General features: G+C 38.6%; 1 protein-coding gene across 3 annotated transcripts in view; it reads right to left on the bottom strand.

The window, feature by feature from the left end:
- Positions 1–20,215, bottom strand: part of hecw2a (HECT, C2 and WW domain containing E3 ubiquitin protein ligase 2a) — a 47,434-nt gene that overhangs the window by 6,114 nt on the left and 21,105 nt on the right. The window contains exons 6-25 of one of the 3 annotated variants that reach the window (XM_072686495.1): positions 19,556–19,725; positions 18,138–18,280; positions 17,774–17,874; positions 16,561–17,330; positions 15,656–15,977; positions 15,420–15,518; positions 14,322–14,472; positions 13,485–13,588; positions 12,482–12,606; positions 11,011–11,196; positions 9,662–9,796; positions 9,345–9,447; positions 8,203–8,299; positions 6,322–6,405; positions 5,125–5,213; positions 4,616–4,736; positions 3,448–3,561; positions 2,226–2,378; positions 1,937–2,035; positions 425–554 (exon numbers count right to left, since the gene is read on the bottom strand). In XM_072686495.1, coding sequence (XP_072542596.1) covers positions 425–554; positions 1,937–2,035; positions 2,226–2,378; positions 3,448–3,561; positions 4,616–4,736; positions 5,125–5,213; positions 6,322–6,405; positions 8,203–8,299; positions 9,345–9,447; positions 9,662–9,796; positions 11,011–11,196; positions 12,482–12,606; positions 13,485–13,588; positions 14,322–14,472; positions 15,420–15,518; positions 15,656–15,977; positions 16,561–17,330; positions 17,774–17,874; positions 18,138–18,280; positions 19,556–19,725 — 3,296 coding nt within the window. Of the gene's footprint in view, positions 1–424; positions 555–1,936; positions 2,036–2,225; positions 2,379–3,447; positions 3,562–4,615; positions 4,737–5,124; positions 5,214–6,321; positions 6,406–8,202; positions 8,300–9,344; positions 9,448–9,661; positions 9,797–11,010; positions 11,197–12,481; positions 12,607–13,484; positions 13,589–14,321; positions 14,473–15,419; positions 15,519–15,655; positions 15,981–16,560; positions 17,331–17,773; positions 17,875–18,137; positions 18,281–19,555; positions 19,726–20,215 lie in introns of those variants that run through there. The other 2 variants (XM_072686494.1, XR_011980055.1) reach the window with 2 other exon arrangements.

Here is a 20,215-nt window from a genome sequence, read left to right as displayed (position 1 = left end):
CCAGAGCGGTGGGCAGCCAACTCCAGCGCCCGGGGAGCAGAGAGGGTAAAGGGCCTTGCTCAAGGGGCCCAACAGTGGCAGCTTGCCGAGCCCGGGAATCGAACCCACAACCCTATCCCAGTGCGCTAACCGCTGAGCCACCACTGCCCCTATGTACTTATGTATTTAGTAAACTCGTTCTGCCCCCCCAAAAACATTTCACTGAAATCATTGAAACCCCAATATTACCCTGACATTCATTTCCATGATAAGTACATGAGTACAAATCAGTAAATCCGTTTTCTTTTCTAATTTTTAATAACATGTCTCCTTGACTGTATGACATCCCCAGTTCATGGAAATATGAAGGATGACTGGTTTTGAAATCCATGAAAACATGTGAATGATTATGTAGACTTTAGAGAAAAACATGAAAAATGCTAACCTGACCAAACACCTCCTCGTTGACAGTGAAAGTGAGATCCAGCATGTCCTCAATGTCGTTGTCCTTCATCCACTGTAGGCTCTGGTGGAACTCCTCATCCAAGAACTCCAGATCACTCAAATCACATGGGCTGCAGGTAAAGAGAGGAGACTCTAAGTCAATGTGGCTTTCTGAATGGCTGTGCTCGAAATGGATCCCTATGTACAGTGGGGCAAAAAAGTATTTAGTCAGCCACTTTGCAAGTTCTTTTACTTAGAAAGATGAGAGAGGTAATTTTCATCACAGGTGCACTTCAACTATGAGAGACAAAATGAGGGAAAAAAAATCCAGGAAATCACATTTTTAAAGAATTTATTTGTAAATTATGGTGGAAAGTTTTTTTGGAAAATCCACCAGGAATAAAATTGTAGACCTGCACCAGGCTGGTAAGAGTGAATCTACAATAGGCAAGCAGGTTGGTGTCAATAAATAAACTGTGGTAACAATTGTAAGAAAATGGAAGACATACAAGACCATTGATAATCTCCCTTGATCTGGGGTCCCACACAAGAGCTCACCCAGAGGGGTCAAAATGATCATGAGAAAGGTGAACAAAAATCCCAGAACTACACAGAGAGACCTGATGAATGACCTGCAGAGAGCTGGGACCAAAGTAACCAAGGCTACCATCAGTAACACACTACGCGGAGAGGGACTCAGCACTATTAAGTACTCAGCACTATTAAGTATGTCAACAATTTTTCTCAGAGTTTCCAAATCGTAAAGTGGAATTTGAGTAAGGACACTAAAATATCCCATAATGTACTTGTAATTTCTTGCTAACAGCTTAGCTCACTACATGAGCTTAATGTGTACCACGCATTGCGAGTCTCAATTACTAAGCAAGTAACAAGACAAAATGGAGCAGATGTCATTTACTCATATAAGCAAGTGACACATTGTTAAAAAAAATATTCCATAAGCAGAACATTGCTTTTAACCTGGGATTTTGTAGTCACTCTTGCATGTTTGAGGTGGGAATGACTTCAGCCTTCTGCAGATGGCGTTGCACGAGGTTAACGATGATTGGGCTATAGACACCTGCGAGGTGTGTGACCCCTTCATTTAACAGAATTCCACTATAACTTATTTAAATGAACATTATGTAGCAATTGAACCCTAAAATAACAGTATCAGAATCATGTTGATGCTCCAATGACTGTAATAGGGAGAATAGCGTCTCTGTCATTCCTACTCTGAGCTGGAACTCACAGTGGAATTATCAGATGTTTTCAGATCTAAAGTGACAGTGAAGTTAGATTTTCCTCTCTCTCTCTCTCTCTCTCTCTCTCTCTCTCTCTCAAAAATAAAAGCTTTCAGTGCTGTTTATCTGACAGAGAACGTTTTTGGTGATCTAGCAGGTCTTGCATGGTTGTTAGGAGTCCCATTGTCTCTGTATATCCTTAAATCACAAAAAAATGAAGGGTGGTCGCTGATAATTGCACAGTACTATATCTCAATATCAACACTCACATGCGTAGCAGGCCTTTATAAAATGGTCGAGTGAAGAAGGCATCCAGAAGATATTGGTGAATCAAAGCAAGGCCCAAAATACGCCCACTGAACCGGAACCTGAGAGCAACACAATCAAGTGAATTTTGGACAAACTGCTCAAAAAATCTTTGAACAAGATAAAATTACCCTTACTGTCCATTAATAATTACTGTTGATTATCAAGTAGAATAATTAACAGTAATTTCTTTGCTGTAACATATCAATTAGAGATCATTTTTACTGATGATCTTATTTACTGTTTACCCACCATTCATGATGGTTGTCCACAAAGGCCGACATCGGGCTGATTTGCACAGTGTAGGTGTCATTGGCTGAGTACTCGAAGAGTCCATAATATGGGTTAAAGAGCTCCCGGGACACCAAGAAGAAAAATTCTCTTGATGGGCCACTATAGTCCAACCTGATTGGCGAATCAACAAAAGGGTTTTTAGCGTAGGCCTTCAAAAGTTATGATGTTCAGATAATTTGTACATTAACAATACAATAACATTTACATTCACATTTACATTTATGGAATTTTGCAGAAGCTCTTATCCAGGGCGACTTACAAAAGTGTTTCGCTGTTTACTCAAGAATAACCTTAGCTATTTTTTATAGACTAGAATTCAAAGATACCTCTAAGCTTAGATACTGCTAAACACAAGTCAATATGGAGACCATAATACTCAACACTACACTTCACCCAAGTATCCTCGGAAGAGGTGGGTCTTCAGTCTGCATTTGAAGATGGCGAGCAACTCTGCCGTTCAGTCAAGTTCGTTCCACCACTTTGGTGCCAGGACAGAAAAAAGCCTGGATGCTTGCCTTCAGTGGATCTTAAGGAATGGCGGGTCAAGCCGAGCCATACTTGAAGCTCAAAGGGCTCTTGGTACAAATCAGCTTTTGACCATTGCCATCAAGTATGGAGGGGCTGGTCCATTCTTGGCTTTTAGGCCAGCATCAGAGTTTTGAATCTGATGCAGACAGCTACAGGAAGCCAGTGAAGAGAGCACAGCAATTAATGTCTGAATTTAGAAACGTTGAAATCAACCCGTGCCGCTGCATCCTGAATTAGTTGCAGATACCTGATGGTGTGCAAAAGGGAGACCAGCCAGAAGGGAGTTGCAGTAATCAAGTCTTCAAGGGACAAGAGACTGAACAAGCACCAGGATGGCCTCTCTAGAAAGGAAGGGTTGATTTCTCCGGATGTTGTAAAGGAGAAGTCTGCATTACAGAGTTAGACTTGCAACATGACTTGAGAATGACAACTGATCATCCCTGACTACACCAAGGCTTTGTACTTCTGTAGATGGAGTGACCAGTGAGTTCTCAAAGGAGATAGCAGGATCATTATGAAGTCCAACAGTTCGTGGGACAAATGTGGTGCTTTTGTACTACAACACATGGCCTTAACCCATGCTCGCAAGAAAAACTAAAAACCATCCCAGCCTAAGCCAAGCTTTCCAAGGAACATGGCATTCTTTACGCACCCCTCCTCTCCAACAAAGCTGACATAGAGTTTGCTCCTCTGCAAATCCTTACGGGAGTAGCACATGATCTGGTTAAAAGCATCCTCCAGCAGGTGATCCCTGCGAATTATCAGTCTGAAAAAAAGGACAACAATAACAGGCAATTATGCAAAATTAAGCCCTTTAAGAACAACACTATGGAAAGTTTAAACGAGATAATGGGTGGGAGACAAAAAAGTGGCAACACATAAAGGGGGGAGTTTTTCTAAAATAATCTGATCCATATTAAATGTTTTTTGGATTTATTACATTTCTTAGACCCCTGAGGTTTAATCAATATAGCAGTTTTATTTATTTTCTTTGTAATATTTTGATGTTAAAAAAACAAAATCACCAGTAATCGTTTTTCTAAATCAATTATAATCAGATGGATTGTTGCCTGAAATGTTGTCCTCAGTTTTTCACATTGTGATCTGGTTGCTTCTGTTCTTCTTGGTTCACAGTTTGTAGTCTTGAGGCAGAACAAAGCATTTCAGGGTTTCATTGGTTTATGTTTCATATGGAGTATGTTCACCCTCCATGTCTCCCACCCTTTCAGCACATTTACAAAACACAAGTTAGGGGGTCGCTAACAAGTGTGTAGAGGTGGGGTTTATATGGGGTGTGAGCAGGGAAGTAGAAAAGCCAATTAGAGGGTGCAGTGGGTACATTAACATTTGGAAGGTTGCTGCCCAATGTTACATAGTAGAGGGAAAATATTTCATCATCAAAGACGCAGCAGAAATGTATTTTCAGCCATTTGTGGTTGCACTAGCCAGGTTTGAAACAGGGACAGTGTTATTTATCAGCATAAAATGTTTTTGTTGGACAAATCACTTTGTTTTAAATAACTTTGTTTTAACAAAACACTACAAGAAGAATGTGAAAAGGTTTGTAGATAAAAAAGAAATACTTGCACTTTAAGAAAAGCAAATTGCTGAAAAGCAACCTGGAGGACTAGCATGTGCTTCCTCCTAATCCTCACTAATGCAATATCATTAGACAGCTAAACATGTTTGGAGGGGAGCGCTTACTGCTATTTCTATTACCTCAGCTAACTGGGCAATCCTACCCACCAAAAGACAGCGAGGACTCTCTTGGACTGCCGGCCATGGGTGTGGTATCAGTCTCACCTTCTAAAACTACTTACTTCACTTTTCCCGGTCCCTGTCCATAGCCCTTTGTCTCCATCTTGCGGTAGAAGTTTCTTAGTTTAGCCTCAAAGTCCCGTTTGTATGGGGCAGGGGCACGAGCGTTTGCGCGAGACGTTCCTGTGTGGAAAAAAAGAAAGAGAAAGGTAAGAGTAACTAAATTTCAACATCGCTTTATTCTTCTGTCATTGCTTAGTTCAGGTTTCAAAATACAACTGAGGTCAAACATTTTTGCCAGTGTTTTGTGGTCTCTATTGGCATATGTGTAAAAGACTGCACAGACTCATTGGCATTCATTGCATGCTTTACTCCTTAGATGGGCTATACCTAGACGTCTGAAAGTATCAGTGCCACCTACTGGGTCTTGCAGGGTAATGGAAACTGTTTGTTTACTAACATTTGGTTTATAGTTTGGTCAACAAATCATCAAATAATTGCTTAACTTCAACAATATTATACAGAAACATGGGGAAAGAACACAGAGGGACAAGATCATATGACTGCTCACCAGGAGAGCTTTGTGGGGAGGCATGACTGTAGCTGGGGTGCAATAAGGCATGGGGCGGCACATACGACATCACTTCCTCTTCGAACAGACTGCAAGGAGAGAGGGGCAATGTAATAGGTGTGCACATCTGGACAAAACTGGCATACACACTCAACTGTCCACTCCCACTGATTCCATCTAACAAGCTTACTGTCTACTCTCTTACACACACACACACACACACACACACACACACACACACTCCTCAGGCGTTATTCTATGGTTGGGAATGGAATCTAAGAAAACATGTATTTACCCATTTATAAAATGGGCTAACCCATCTCAGGAACAGTCACATTTCTAAACAGGCTGTTTCTGTTTGAGATAAATTAAATAAGATACAATACAACATGAATGGACGGGTTTAAACTGTGGTAGGCTGGATAGGCAAAGATATATAAATTATTTAGTGTTGGAGACATCAAAGAAACAGTAAATTCAATATGTTTTTTTAGCTTAGTTTCCTGGGGAGTGAAAAAGGGAAATTCAGTTTCTATGATAGGGATCCTTTAAGGTATGTATCTAAATACAGCCCAGAGCTAGGGGGCTTGATGCACTCACAGTACTACGCTTGTTCTTCAAATTAAAACTGTACTGGCTCATTTTAATCTTTTATCTGGAACTATTAGTTAATTTTCAAGTCATTTTACCGGAGATACAACATTATGCAGCAAGTAATTATCCTCATCATTAACAATGGTAATTCCCAAGCTATAAAAGGTGGCTGAATACTTTTGGACATATCAATACCCTTGGTTTGTAATCAATGTTTACAGTCATATAAAATCACTTTGTCTGCAAGTTAGTTTAAATAATGATGACAATATAAGTATTTTTCAATAACCAATGTTTAAAAAAATAGTTGAAAATGAATCAATAACAAAATTTAAATAATAAAATTTAAAAGAAAGCTGTAAAAGATTTTAAAATGACTGAGAAAGCTCTTTACCAACAAGAATGGCAATCAAATCACAAGCAAAGATAACTTGACAACAAAGTATTATTAGCACTTAAGACTTTTTATTTTCATTGTCAATAGTTATAAAGTAATTAATATGACAAGTGATTTCAAACTTGTAGTGTACACAGACCTACTTACTTACTACTCTCTCTCTCACACACACACACACACACACACACACACAGAAACACACTGACCTGAGCAGCATGACTAGATCCGCATCACTGGAGAGCCGAGCCAATCCAGACGCCCCTTCATTGCGAATAAACTGAACCTTCTCTCTGCAAATGTAGCCAAACACACACACACACACTTTTAAAATCAATCAATCTTTAGACAGGATTCAAGGATATATATTGCATATATACAAGCACTCCACATATGTAATAAACACCTTGTAAACTTTTTTTGTTTTCACTTTTTGATATCATGTGAATCTGATACATATTGTTGTTCTTTACATATTTATTTACAATTTCATGATGAATGGACCAATAGAAATGCTCCAAACTTACTTAAAATAAAATCACTTTACATTGTTAAAAGGTTCTTTCCCTTCCTCCTGTAAAGTATCTGCAGGACAGCAACATTTTTTATACATAGTTACATATATGTGTAACATATATGTTTGTATATGTTGATATGTGAAATTATTAAATAAATTATATTTTATATTGACATATTATCTAATATTTGGCATATATGTCATATATATTTCAATATGTGACAGGTATTTTGGCTATAAGGAAATATATGTCATACATTTGAAATATATATATAAGAAATAATTCAAATGACTTCAAATGACTTCTGTTAATCCATTAATTCAGTTTCTCTTAATGGTTCTATTAATGGTTGATTCTTAAATTAGGGAAATTTTTATGTACCTAGGTTTTTATGAGACAGCAACTAAATAAAATGACTTGCAGATAACAATGACTAATAATGAATAATTCTGAAGAATGATGTAATGCTTTTTTATATCAGAATCCACATATGAAAACAGGTTCATTGATTAGCCATTGATTTAGCAGATGTTCTCATGCAGAACATGTTATGAAGAAGTGGATGTTAGCACATTATATACCAGTGTGCAGTATTGTTCAGTAAATGTCTATGAGAGGAATAGATGTTTTAGTACTTAGTAACATCCTCACTATCAAACAATTTTAAATGCTTTTTGAATTTAGCCAAGAGTCTTTCCATTCTAGTTTTTGCCAGTTCTTCCTTTCAAAGGATTCTGCACATTTAGTGGTTCATCTCGCTACACTTCTCTTTTGGGGTTTATTAACATTAAAAAAAGTGATGGTGAGGTGAGGACACAGGAAAGGTTTTCTTACAGTGACAGGTTATGAACAACTCATATCCCTAACAAACTAGATGAGGTTTGAAACCTTGGCCAAAATTATGAGGGCTCAAATTTTGGGGTGCTCAAACTTTTGTATTGTGCTCCTTTACTTCATTCCACTCTAAAATGTCAAAAAATGTCTTAATTACTTCCTGTCATATATTCACTCATTGCTAGCTAGCATTGCATTACAGAGTTTAATCAGTAGCTGCAAAACAATATCACAGGAAACAAAACAATGGTAGCAAACACCTCAGCACACCAAGTGCATTCAAATACTTACAAAAATGTTTTCAGTATATATTCTTTGCTTTGGACTGATTTGTGAGACATGAGGCCACACTAAATCTACCAGAAGAGCTCTGTACACATTAAAAGATGGATGCAACTTGGCTACCAGATCAGGCAAAATCAAGAAATGCAGACAGCTGTATGATAATTTAGACATGCAATTAGCACAATGCTGTTTTGTATGAATGTGCTCCTCATTTGTTAGCTACATCAGCCTTATCTCCATTGCAAAACTAAAACAAACTTTGGACAACAAACAAAAGGGGAAAGCTGAGTACATCTGATGTTGATGTTTGATGTATAACCTAAAACAAACGATCATTTTCCATTTTGCGTTATTAGTAATAGTATTCTACAGCACCTCTATGATTCTGCCATTGTGCCATGCTGGAGCATTTGATTCTAGACTTGGTAAGCTGTGCTTGACAGGGAAACATACTTGAGGGAATGGTTCCTCACGAGTTCCGGTTGCCTCTCCTGTAGGATCTCAAGGATGTTGGGCTGTCGCAGGAATGCCACAATCTTCTCATTATAAGCTGTAGAAACACACTGCATATGTCAGTATTAGGGTAAAATCAGGGTATTATCATTTTAAAAGCCACCATTTAGTAACTGCTAGTTATTCAGTAACTGCTCTCATTTCTAAAATTAATATAGAGCATATTTTAATTGAGTATCACGCAATAGGTAAAACAGGGCAATAATCCTCACTGATGATTGAACAAATGTGTTACCACAACACTATTCGCTCTTTACATCACCATAATTCATATGTAGGTCAGTTTTGTTGTTATACTGCTATAATTCATCATCAAGTTAATTAGCTCAGCTTTTTAAAAATATACCTAAAACACAACTGAACTTTTAACCTCTTTAGTCCATGTCCTTGGTTACAGTTACAGTCAAAATTATTTAACCTCCATAGGTTTACTAGCAAAACTGACAAAAAGCTGTTCAGCTGTTTGCAAAAAAACAATCAAAGAAGAACCATTTAAATAGCTCAACATAACTAATATAAAAAGCGCTTTCTCCACATTCAGCACAACATGCCACTTTTAATACAGTCTCAGAATTTTTCAATCCCTTCATGACAAGCATCTTTAATATCTAACTCCGCCCCTCTTGTTATAACTGCCAGGTGTTCATTGTTCTGTCTCAGTATATGTTGCAGTTTGCTTTCAGACAGTCTTTGTCGAGTCTTGGGCATGTGCCAATGTGTATGATAAACCCACAGATGTGTTTATCTTTATGTCTGCTTGTTAGTTAGTTAGTGTTGAGCAATTGTCTCTGACTTTGTACAGCATTAAAACAATTAGTAAAATCAGTCTTGTTCAAATGTCTCAATAAAAATTACAGTTCGCGCAGAAAAGTGCCTATTTGGTGGCAGCAGCGTATGTTTGGGGTGGTGGGAGTGGTGAGAAGGGGTTTGAACCTCCACTGATTGCAATCATACATTTTATAAACTTATTTTTCATCATGCAAGTAGATAATACATTTTTCAACATGTGGAATAATAAGGCTGGTAATCTGAATATAGCATTGTCACACAGAAGTGCAGAACAGAAGTGCATACTGACTCACCCACAGGCACCAGGTCTTGGTACTGACTGCGGCTAGAACTGCTGAAGGTACTGGATGCTCGTGGCTGTATTGGAGGGCTCGGGGAGCGTGAGTCTTCCACAACCTGATAGAAAAAAAAGTTCTTGTCTAGTTCTTAACATTGATGTATAATTCTAGTAGTAAGCTTAACATTACGACAAGGTTCTCCAAATGGCTTTATGGAACCTGTGATTCTTTTATAGCATTGCTCCACAACTCCTTTGGCACCATTGTTCATAAAAGTGTGAAAGAATTAAAAGACAGCTCTGGAGTCAGCAGCACAAGCTGACCCGGCGTACCTCTCCTGCACTGTGACTTCTTTGGCGGGTAAGGTGCTGGCGGTGGGCCAAAAGACCGCTGGAGCGGGAGCTCTGCAGGGGCAGGCGTGGGTCGATGAAAGTCGTGGCACGGCAGTTATGGTCCACAAAGAATGCCTATAGGAACGATATATATGAAATCATTATAGAAAACGTTTGGTGAAAAAACAAATAAAAAATTGGATTTAGACTGTCACCAATGATAAGTAAATATATATATATATATATGTCAAAAACCTTTCTTAAAAAAAAAACAAGTTAAATTTATGGATACAACCTATTTAAAAATGTAAAAAATCTTCCGGCGCCGCGCGAGTGGCCGCACTTTACAGCAGCTCCGTCTCTTGAGACGCTATTTTCTCACCTATATTAGGTTTATTTACTTTTTCTTACTTTCTTCTTATGCGTGTCCTCTATGCCTTACATCACTACATTATATTAATGTAGTTACTGTTACTGCACTGTTACATTACACATAATTCATTCTGTATATTACATTATATTAATGTAATTATTACTGCACTACAATCACTTTTACACTTTTACGCTTTTATGCCTCTATCATGCTGCTCTCTTGTTTGATTTTGCTGCTGTAAAAACTGACTTTCCCTGTGGGATAAATAAAGTGATCTATCTATCTATCTATCTATCTATCTATCTAAAATTAAATTTACATAATTTAATAACATCCAGCTCTTTAGTACTATTTACCACACATAGCACTTGAGACAGCTAATAGTCACAACAATGTAGTCCACAAAATGAGCAACAAACAACTTACATTTTTTTTTTTTTTCATTCAACATTTTTTTACCAAATCTGACCATTTTTATTTTAGATTTAGATTTAGAATTTGATTTTCTTTCGATTTTATTTTGTTGGAGCTACAATTCCTCATTTTATTATTTTTCTAATTACATTTTTATTATTTTATTTTTGAAATGCTATTATGCTTGGTTTTGCTTTTTTTATAATTCTTCTTTTGTGCTGGTTTTCATTTGCATTCCTTTTTTGTAAAGTACTTTTAATGTGCTTAAATATCTAATGTTTGTTATTATTCCCTTACTATTATTAAATGTCATTAGGTGAGAAAAGGCTAAACTTCATGTGCCCATCAGAAGGATGTTTTATAGCTTACCTCTATTTATATTATAACTATTCATGTGACTAGGCACTAATATTTATATTACTGCTATGATAAAAAACAGCTGACTTTCATACTGTTTGAACATTTTAACATAAATGAATCAAATAAGAAAAGGTAGAAGGATAAAGATGACCAGGAGGTGGAAGAAGAATGTTAGCACATACACATACAAGTAAGCACACACCTTGCCAGTGTGGTCGTGTTTCATCTCCCAACCTCGTGGTAGCTCCAGCTGCTTGTTGGAGAACAGGTTGAGGAATGTGACCAGGTCTCGGTTATGCTGGTAGCGCTCAAAGTGCTGCGCATCCCGCCGAACCTTACTAATCATGTGCTTCAGACATGTGTTACTTGTAAACAAGCGATAGGCACTCTGGAAAGCAGCACCGAAGAAAAAGGGTTATCTGGAACATCAAGGATTTTCTCAAATCTTACAATAAGTAGTTACGGATGTCATCATAATAAAACATTTCCCATTAAAATGCGGCACATTATGATCGTACAATGTGTAATCTGGTGAAACTGGTTGATCCGTGGACTTAGAAAATGTCTTTTTATTTTCTACACTGGTCAAGATACTGGAATTATTTCTTATTAAAGTACTAAATTAAGAAATGCCAGGCCAACAAGGGACATCCCGACCTGAGAGAAGCATTTAATATCTTATTTGTCTTGTTATCTAAAATTCTGTGGCACAGCATCTCAGCCTCATTGCTCAGCCTCAGAACTTATAATCATTTTTGTGTACCCAGCATGCTTTATGTAAATGAAATCAAATGGGCAATACTACCTAACTAGCATTTCTACTGATGTACTGGGTAATAACTACAGATGCAGATAACAGTACTGAAGTATTTTACTTCACTACTTCTTTATTAAATCCAGAATCTCCAACAGAAAAGGGTGCACAATATGGAAATGTCCAACTTCTGAAAGGTATGTTCAGTTATCCAGTAAATGCTTGGTTGAGGCTCCTTTACCACAAAGTACTGCATCAATGCGACATGGCATGGATGCAATCAGCTTGTGGCACTGCTGAGATGTTATTGAAGCCCAGATTGCTTTGATAGCGGCCTTCAGCTTGTCTGTATTACTAGGTTTTGTATTCAGGGTTCACTTCTGTCAACTCTCCCAGTCTATATAGTTTATATATAGAACATTAAGCTGAAAAAATAGCCCATTCAGCCTATTCAGCCAACCACATTTGAGCTCACCTATATTACAGTTCATATGGGTGTTTCAGCCCTGAGTGCTTTTGAATGAGGTACAGGACAGCCAATCAGAACAAAGCTCATTTATTTATTTTGTCACGGCAACAAAACACTGTAAATGGACTCTAAGGAAAAATATAAAATACAAGGTAAATGTAGGATGGGGTCCTTTAATGTAGAACTGTTAGAACAGTTTAAAGGAATTTATTAATGAAAAATGTAGATGTTTTCAGAATGACGAAGCAAGTATAATATCAGTGTCCTAATGAAGTTAACATCACAGGATGACAATAAAGAATTAGTACAAAGTCATCCATTATTAACCATTAAAACTGGTTTTCCCAACGTTCTATAAAAAAAAAAACATTGAAAAACACTTTATTCTAAAATTCCAATCTACATTGAATATCATTGCTGTGTGTGTGTGTGTGTGCCTCTCTCACTTACAGGGTTGGAATGCAGCACAGTGAAGAAGTCAGGACTTGAGAGGAACTTGGCGCCAGGAGACTGGAGGAGCAGAGCCAGACGTGATCGAGAGCTGGTGTGGGCCAATGAGCTGTCCCTACGATACTCTACACTCACACACACACACACACACACACACATCAATTATATTCTAGAAGACTTTTTTTTTGGCTGATGCTATAGAGCTTGGTGCCAGATCCTAACTCCAATGATGTTAGAGCTCTACCGCTTAGGCCACTTAACAAAGTTAGGAGGATGTGGTCCAAGCTTCCACTTAATGTAGAATGTTTGCTTATAATCATTGCTTGACCTGCAACACAAAACTTTTCCTCTTCATGTAAAAAGCAGATACAATTTCCCCTCTCAGTCAGAATTCAATTTCAGACAACAGCAGTGGACAACATAATAACTTATTAAATAATCGTATTATGATGAATTATGCCACAATATTTTTTTTTACCATGCCTAATTCAAAAGACATTTACAGAAAACTTGCAAATGACATTGATCATTGGCCATTCTTGGTTTATTCTTCTCCATCTTCCTAATTATACTGGTATATTATACTGATATATTGATCTGATCTGATCTGCTTGGACTTGCTATTGAATACCTAACCAGAGCTTGTTTAGCGAATGGTTACCTAAATGGATAAAGAAGTTTTAATAACTTAAAGCAGCATTATGTAGCATCTTTATTTTACTATTCTCCCTATTACAGCTCCAAAATCAATCGGATGCTCCACTGACCTGTAATAGGGAGAATAGTAAATCTATTGTTGCTACTCTGAGCTTAATGTGCTGTTATGTAACTTAGCAGGCTAAAGTTATCATGCAGAACTTTAGTGAACTTTAGTGAAAATTACAGACATGTACTTTTCAGTTCCTTGGTATAGTGTCTTCTAAAAAAGTCTTCAAGTATTGTGATGTAATTTAATTTCATCCACAATTGCCACGTAGAATCTGTAGTTTGTCAAGCATCTCACCAGACATCGACTGTGGCAGTACGTCCATATCCTCAACAGGAGGGAGGTCTGCGGCCTGCTCCTCGGACCGCTCACTGGTCATCGTTCTGCGGATACTCTGATACCTGCAGAGATAAAATGTGAGCTTCTAATTAGGAAATGCTGGTTTAAAAAAAGAAATAATGGATGAATATTTATTTATAAGAGAGAAGGCCAGTTCACACTACTGAAAATGCTGCTGAGGGCTAATTTTAATGGCTTGTTGGATCCACATTAGGCATTAATGTATCGTCCTTCACTAAGAGAAAGTTGTTTCAACAGTGATCATAATTCATAATCAACACCTTGTAGACTTGAGCAGGAATGAGCAAAGTTATAGTGCCATGCAAAGGCTTAATTTGGTCAAAGGAAAAAAATTATCAAAAAACAAATAAGTGAGTTAAAGCTTACCAAATGCACAAAGTTAAAGATTAAAATTTCATTAATGTTTTAAGTAAGACTACATTTTGATTTCTGTTTTCAAAATATTCTGCTAAAAGCCATCCTCTTCTCATCTTCAGCTTTTTACTGGCGGTTTCCAAAATTTAATGGTATTTAATGAAAGCCATTCTTTGCTCTCTGCTGATCTTTTGTTCACTAAGTTAGATTTGTACAGCCCCTATTATTAGAAATGTTTTTCGGTTTGAGTTGTGGTCTGTTGTGGGCTGGGTTCAGAGATACCACTATTGCACCACTGATGTGTTCAGACTATATTCTGTTGAGCTATAGCTGGGCAAAACCAATTTTTTTTTCAATTTTCAGGCCCTTTTAAAGCTCTATATATTATTGAAAATATAATAATTGATGTAAAGTTCTAACCTCCGATTGAGCTGTTCCATCTGCTGGATGGAGCTTGACCGGGTCAGGCCCTGTGGAGCTGGAGGGCCTGTGGGCCTCTGCCATGTGGTGGTGCGGTTCACGTGGTCCACAAAGAAGATACGGCCATGACTGTCAATACGAGCTTCCCAATCTGAGCGAGAAGGACACAGAGAGGTTCAGTTCCAGGCTTGCATTGCAAAACAATATATACTACTAAAGAGATGGCTAATGCTAAGCTAATGCTAGCCAGCTTTTCTCTGCTGATTCAGAGCAGTTTAGCATTTGGATTTGTCAAACTGACCAGACTTAGTCTGACTTAGTCTGTGACCCTGAAAGCAAACCAAACTTTGCATTTGTTTTTCGCTTAAAATAACGCAGGATGTGATTGTGCGGAAGCCACATAAACATAAAACCATCTGCGCTACATCCACAATGCTACTCCCGGCCCCAGTTATACCTTATTCTTTACAAACTTTGGATTTTGGATTGGATTTTTAGAACAAAGCCAGTACAATCCCAGACAAAAAGCCATAGTTTGGTAAAAGATTTACACATTTTCCTCTGACAAAATGTAGTTGATCAGGGCCCAGTTCCCCAAAAGCTTCTTAGTGTTAAGATAATGACAGCTGGTATAGAGAGAGTGTTTAGTGTGACGCTCACTCGGCCATTTAAGAATAATCTTTGTGCCAAGGTGCTTTTGGGAAATCAAGCCTTGATCCACAATGTACAACAGTATGCGATGTTAACAGCAATAAATAAATCACAATATACTTTTAAAAAGTCTGACCAGCTGCTGGATTGTATGTAGTACAGTGTGTGATGCTGTGACTGTTTCTTTATCTGGTCCACCTTATCAAATCTCAGAGTAATTCAATATATTGCGTATCAAGTACAGTGAAAATGTGTTTGAGTACCGTGATATTAAATTTTGCAGTATCGCCCAGTATCCTAGCAGTATCCTAACCCCTGTGCTGTACTGTGCTGGAGATTACATGTTGCATACATACAGAGACATAAGTGCACCCACCTGCATAGAATATGCTATGCATACACCCTTCATGCACATGCTGACGTATGTAAACACATACACACACTCACTGGGAGGTAAGGGCTCGTCCACACGCTGGTATCGGTGGATATCTTGTCTTACGGAGGGAAGAGAACGAACCTGCTGATGCCCATTTACCTGGGGATGACCTACATGACAGACGAGCTTGTACAGTTACTTACTGCCAAGACACTAGAGTGAAAATACAAGTAAGTAACCTGTAGAAGCCTGCAGAAGAGTTACTGGAAACCCTAGACTGAACACTGTGTGCAGCTGTGACACTTACATGTTTCTGTGTCTGTCTCCGTAACAAAGGTCTCAGAATCCACAGACCCGCCCTCGACCGAATGCAACTCGTCCTCTTCCTCTTCGTCCTGAGACACACCCGCGGTTGCCTCTAGGCTCCACCTCCTGGACATAGTGTCCTCCTCGACCTCATCTTCTTCGTCGTCATTGGCTAGCAGTTCAGGCGGTTGCACGTCCAGTTCAAGCGCATTAGTCGGAGGACGTTCCCCTCTGGGGTCAGCGGCACCACAGGTTGTGGGCAGTTCATCTGAGGAATCTCCTCCCCCTGGATCTATAGCTGTCTCTGCCCCCTGCTCTGCTTCCTGCTGATTGATCAAGAAAAAATGTAAGATTATCATTAAACTTGATTATCAGCAGAGAAGTTTAATGCAGATCTAACTATTTAGTAAGTGAAGTCTGATTCACCAGGCTCATGAGTGTGACTGTATGACACAAAATTAATATACCTTTAATTGAAATATTTTTTTTAGCTATTCCTTTAACTTCTTTGTCTTTATTTAGTGGGTAAATCTATACTTGCATTTGCATTTCAGGCATGTAGCTGACACCCTCTTCTAGAGTGAATTCCATTTGAATCAGGTTACACAGGTAAGAGGATGTAGTGTTTGGATCCTTGCCCAGAGACTCTTCTTGGTGTAGTGTGGTAACCTTAGCATTAATCCTAACTATATCTTAACCTAAATCAAGGGTCTGGGCTAGACCTAACCCTGGTTAATATCCCAACCCTAATGTGTTTCATTAGATAGTTTGTTAATAGATAGAACATATTTAGATGTCTAGTGCATAATACTATTTAAATTAAATGGAACAGAAATGTTCAGGTAATTTAAGAGAGACTTGGGGTATTCCGATGATCACACTAAAAAGATCATCACACCCAGTTACCTGCATGGCAGGACTAGCGACTGGACCACTGTCAGAAGCCATGGATGAGATGTCCACTTCCGTCGCCAACTCTTCACTGGGCCCCAGGCCTTCCTCTTCCCCTTCCTCCTGTCTTTCCATCAGACTAGCTGTCTCCACCTCTGGAGCCACAGAACTGGGGACTATCTCTGGCTCCAGGATCAATTCAGTCCCTAAGCTCAGAGTTTCCACCTCTGACTCCAGCCCGACCTCCTCCTCCTGTTCTTCTCCTGGTGGTTCCTCTCCTTCTGCCTTTGGCTCAGGTATCTGGGGTTCTTCAGTGGGCTTGGGAAGCACAGGCAGTTCTCTGATGACTCTGGGAACCATGCTCAGAGTGGATGGTGCAGGATCAATGCTAACTGACCTTTCCTCGTCTTCGTCCGAGTCGATGTGAAGCATGGCACTGAGGCGGGTGTGTGTTGGAAAGCTTGAGCAGAGTTTGGGAGAAGCTGCACCCATCGGCCGTTCTCCGGGGCCTTTCGGAGCCTCAATTTCGTCCAGTTGCTCGCTAAAGGCGCTCGGAAGCAAGTCAGGTGAAGGAAGGCCTTCGTCATACAAAGTTGGGCAGCATGTTTCGGTATCAGGCGACTGAATGCTGCCTCCGTCACCATTTCTGTGGGAACCCTGTGAACCTGTGGGGGATGGTCCTCCAGACATGACCGGGAGAGCATGGGGCAAATCCTCATCATCTGAAGGGGTACCGGGGGGTCCGTTCAGGGCTGCAGCTCCAAGAAACGACTCGGGGGAGACATCTGGGATTGAAAATTCAAGTAGCATTTTAATAAGAACAATTTCTGCATAATGTCACAGCAAACTATTGTTTTTTAAAGACTAAAAAAAATGTAATAATATCTAATATCGTAATTGTTTTGTGTAAGAATTTATACCAATATTATTGAAATCTTCCTCTTGGTGGCTGTAATATAGCACCACTTTGAAGCATGCAAACAACTAGTGTAAAGGTCATGTTACAACTAATTCTCACTGAGAGAATTCCATATCCCTCAAAATACATTTAAAGCAGTTAATCTGCACTAATGCACAGAGAAAATGACTCCTCTAGGCATATGAGGCCGTCCCTGCACGTGCTTTGAAATCAGAAAGTGACACTGCAAAGGACTGACTTTTAAAGGTTAAAGAGGAAATCACTGGACACCAAAAGCTGTACTGATATGTACTGTACAAATCAACTCACCTTCCTGGTTAGTGGACGTGACATCCACCTTAAACTGTAGCTGACCACTTACATGGTCAGTAGGCAACCGGCGGCAGAGAGAGAAACTCAGGGACTGGTTCCTGTGACAAATACATAACACAGCTAGCAGAAATACATTCTATTTAAGTAAGCTGCATCATGGCACTCATTAAAAAACGGAAAATAAAAAAATTATAATATATTTATAATTAAATGGACATATAGATTGGATGGTCTCTACATTAGACAATTATCTACACATTTGTAGAATCTTACTGGAGCTTCGTGGAAGACCAAGTCTAATGAATAATTAGCTGCAGCTGAGCTGCAGTGAAACAACAAGAATACTGTCCACAATACTGACCCTGATGCGTGTCTTTCCAGCAGCCTCTGGATAGGGATGTTCAGCTGACCCAGAAAGCGCTTAATGATTGGTCGACTTTTGGCAAACTTGTCCTTTACCTCAATGACTAGTACGTCTGTCATCAGTGCCACAAACGTGTGTCTCTAAACAGACAGACCAAAGCCATCCAAAGGAGAACATGAGCGTGTTTGTAAGCAACTTTATGTAGTTACATACAGTCATGTGAAAAAGTTAGAAACCCCATGAAAAACGTTTTTCTTTACATATTTAAACATATGGACATTTGCCCTTCATTTGAACAATATTGAGAGATGAAGGTAATATAACTATGTTATATTATACAGCCTTCTTTCTAAAGGCCTCAGAGAGCTCTTTGAATCTGGCTGTGGTGATACCACTTCAACAATCAAGAGCAAACTAAACTAATAAGACAGGCTCCTCTATGCTGCACCTAATTCTAATTTTAGCCATTTTAAGTACTAATAAATGTGGGGGTGTCCTAACTTTATCCTCACAAAACAATTTAGACATTATTTATGTTATACATAATTTATTTGTTACTTTTGAGTTGAATTGTATTACCTCCACCAAAACCTTTATGGGGTGTGATAATTTTTTCACATGACTGTATTTGTATTTTTACTGATTCACATTGATTTCACTAATTTTAACTTTGAATCTGAAAACTCTATGTTTATTTTGCTACACTTCATGCTCCTCACCGCTTTTCTTATTGAAAAAAGGGAATCACAATATTTTTTAAAGAAATTTTAAATTGTTGTGAAAGGAACCAGACCTCTGAAGAGTTTAATATATCTAAAAGCTCCCTCAAAGAAAATGATTACATCAAATTGTTATTATATTATATTGCCTAATGTCTAAGACATATTTTTGAAATAGTCTGTGGGAAATGTCATAATGATTTTGAAGTGCATGAAGTGCATTCATGGCAGAGGGGTACATGCAGGGTGTTTTGAGAGGAAAATATAAATAGTACACAGGTTCTTTTCAGATTAAGAAGATCAACTGTCTCCAATATTACATATGCGTGTCTCTACACATAGAAACTACACATACAAAAGCTATTCAGTGGTGGTGGTGTTGGGTTGTAAATATACTTGCAAGAAAATCTAAGACAGTTCAAGGAACCATTTCACACCAAACCACTGTGACCTTTGCGGTTTATATCTCTGAACACTAATAATAATCAACCGAATTCCCTTTTAACAGCTCATGTTGAAAGGCAAAAAGTTTTTTATTTATTGGTTTTGCAGTTTTTGCAAAGTAAAAACTGACGAAACATTTTAATTTAGTAATAATGTCAATAATAAAAATAATAATAAGTGTAAAATGTTCTCAAGCTTTTGATGGGCGGCGAACATTTGTGTGTCTCCAATTTTTTTGTGTGAGTGTATCACCTCTCCATGCCACACAGGGTTTGTGGTGTTGGTTGTAATGCCAGATCGTCTCTCCTGGCCATGGTGGGAGAAGGTGGGGAAGCCACTTCTTTTGCCTGGGTGGATGCTCATCTTCAGGTAAGGGTCAGGGTTAAAGAACATCCCCTTCTTCAAGCCCACAGCCCGAATGTCTATATGAATAGCAGTCAAATCTTAGGAAAACCATATTCATCCATGATTCATGATACATTTATTCACGTACAGAATACTGTAGCAGTTAGTTTGACACACTGATTAAATATATGCTTTTAATGACCTTAAAGACATTTTGAACACCCCAATTTAAGCAAGTATAGTTCATAACCTGAAATAGTACAAAAGTAAGCAGTAAACCGCTGGGGGGGAAGGGCTGGGTGGAAGTCATTTAAACTCATGCAAACAATTTAGTTCACAAAACTTTTGCTGACTGCTTACTAAGCCTGTCCAGGAACAAAAGCAGTGTTGAAACAGACTGACACGGTAAGATGCAAAAAGTACACTGCGGAAATAGCCGTGTTATGTTTACAGCAAATCAAAGATCATCAATACTCCCTACAAAATCAAAAGACTATTGGATACTGGTCAGACTCAAATCCACAACAGCATCAGGAGACCAGATTCTGAGAGTCAGCAGCTTGTGTA

Source organism: Salminus brasiliensis, chromosome 8 (genome assembly GCF_030463535.1).
Source record: "Salminus brasiliensis chromosome 8, fSalBra1.hap2, whole genome shotgun sequence".
Lineage (NCBI taxonomy): Eukaryota > Metazoa > Chordata > Actinopteri > Characiformes > Bryconidae > Salminus > Salminus brasiliensis.
Note: the sequence above shows the minus strand (reverse complement) of the source record. Positions and strands in the feature narration are given on the sequence as shown.